Source organism: Octodon degus, unplaced genomic scaffold, assembly GCF_000260255.1.
Source record: "Octodon degus isolate 3935 unplaced genomic scaffold, OctDeg1.0 scaffold00011, whole genome shotgun sequence".
In the NCBI taxonomy this organism is placed as follows: Eukaryota; Metazoa; Chordata; class Mammalia; order Rodentia; family Octodontidae; genus Octodon; species Octodon degus.
Window position 1 is genome coordinate 14031292 of NW_004524587.1, and position 1390 is coordinate 14032681.

Sequence of the window (1390 nt, forward strand, 5' to 3'; positions counted from 1 at the left end):
GCATGTGGTGCTGGGGGATTGAACCGCGGTCCCTGTGCTTTGCCAAGCTTGTTCCAAGTAGGTGCTTTAGACCACTGAGCCATCTCGCCAGCCCCTCATATTTAAGTTTCTGTGTGGTATGTTTTCAATTCTCCAGTATATATACATAGAAACAAAAATGCTCAGAGAATGCCTCTATTTTTAAGACATCCTTAAGAGTTTTTTTTTTTAAATGGGAAAATGCCACATCGCTCTTTATTGACTGCTGGTGCCTGTGTCAGCCCCATCTCTCCAGCCACAGGGTTCCTAAGCGAATGGTTCTGTCACCCAGCTGAGACGCAGTGGAAGCCAGCACCCACCTCAGTGCCAGGGCTGCAGGCTCAGGTCTCCTCGAACTCCTGCTCAAAGAGATTTTTTTTTTTTTTTCTTAAAACAGGAACTCTAGGTAGGTTAAACTGGTCTTGACACTGGCCTTATACACGCAGTGATTCTCCTGTCTCATACTCCAAAATGCTGGGATTACAAGTGGGTTCCATCACACTTCACTGGAGAATTTGACATTTACAACAAAATCCAGGGTACAAATGACAATTAGGAAATCTATGTTGTGATTAATGTTACCGAAATACCTAAAAGATTTAGTTCATCCATTTGCTCCTTAGACTGAAGTCAATCAACTTATATTATTTACCTTGGCCTTTTTCAAGAAAAATGATTTTGGATTCTGGAAGAAAATTAGATCCAGTCACAATCATTTCATGGCCTCCATTTACAGGGCAGCTGCTGATACTGTACTTCTCAATATGAGGAAGTTCTTGAGCAGACCGCTGGGCTGTTTAAAAGAATTGAGAAAAAAGATGTTACTTTAAAGTATTTCATATATAAACTCAGGCTACAAAATAAAAGTAGATTTTGGATTAATTCATTTAGGTCCCTGTGCTTGAGCCATCTCCCCAGGCCCTCATTCAGGGTTTTTAAATTCAAAATAGTGATAACAATTCTTCCTACAAGAAAACACTCTAGAAAACAAGATAGCTGGGGCTGGGGAGATGGCTCAGTGGAATAAGCGCTTCCCTGGCAAGCGCCAAGAGCCTGAGTTCAATCCCCGGTTCTGCAAAAAAAACCAAACAAACAACAACAACAACAAAAAAAAAACCAAAAACAAGACAGCTATATTATGTAGATGCAATTTTAAAATTATAACTATAAAGAAATAATGCCTTCAACTTGATACTGACTCCTGCACATTTATCTCAGTCCCCCTTCCCCTCCCCCTCCCTCTCCTTCTCCTTCTCCTTCTTATTCTTCTTGTACTTGGAATCCAACTCAGGACTTTGTGCTTGCCAGATAGGTGCTGAGCCACTGAGTTACAACCCCAGACCCCTTTTCTGCTTGCTTTTTAGATTAAATC

The 1390-nt window shown here is 41.1% G+C and overlaps 1 protein-coding gene across 1 annotated transcript in view; it reads right to left on the minus strand.

The window, feature by feature from the left end:
* Nfatc3 (nuclear factor of activated T cells 3) overlaps positions 1-1390 on the minus strand; it is a 156771-nt gene that overhangs the window by 77939 nt on the left and 77442 nt on the right. The window contains exons 6-7 of the mRNA XM_012513521.2: positions 671-811; positions 521-579 (exon numbers count right to left, since the gene is read on the minus strand). Of these exons, the coding sequence (XP_012368975.1) occupies positions 521-579; positions 671-811 (200 nt within the window). The remainder of the gene's footprint in view (positions 1-520; positions 580-670; positions 812-1390) is intronic.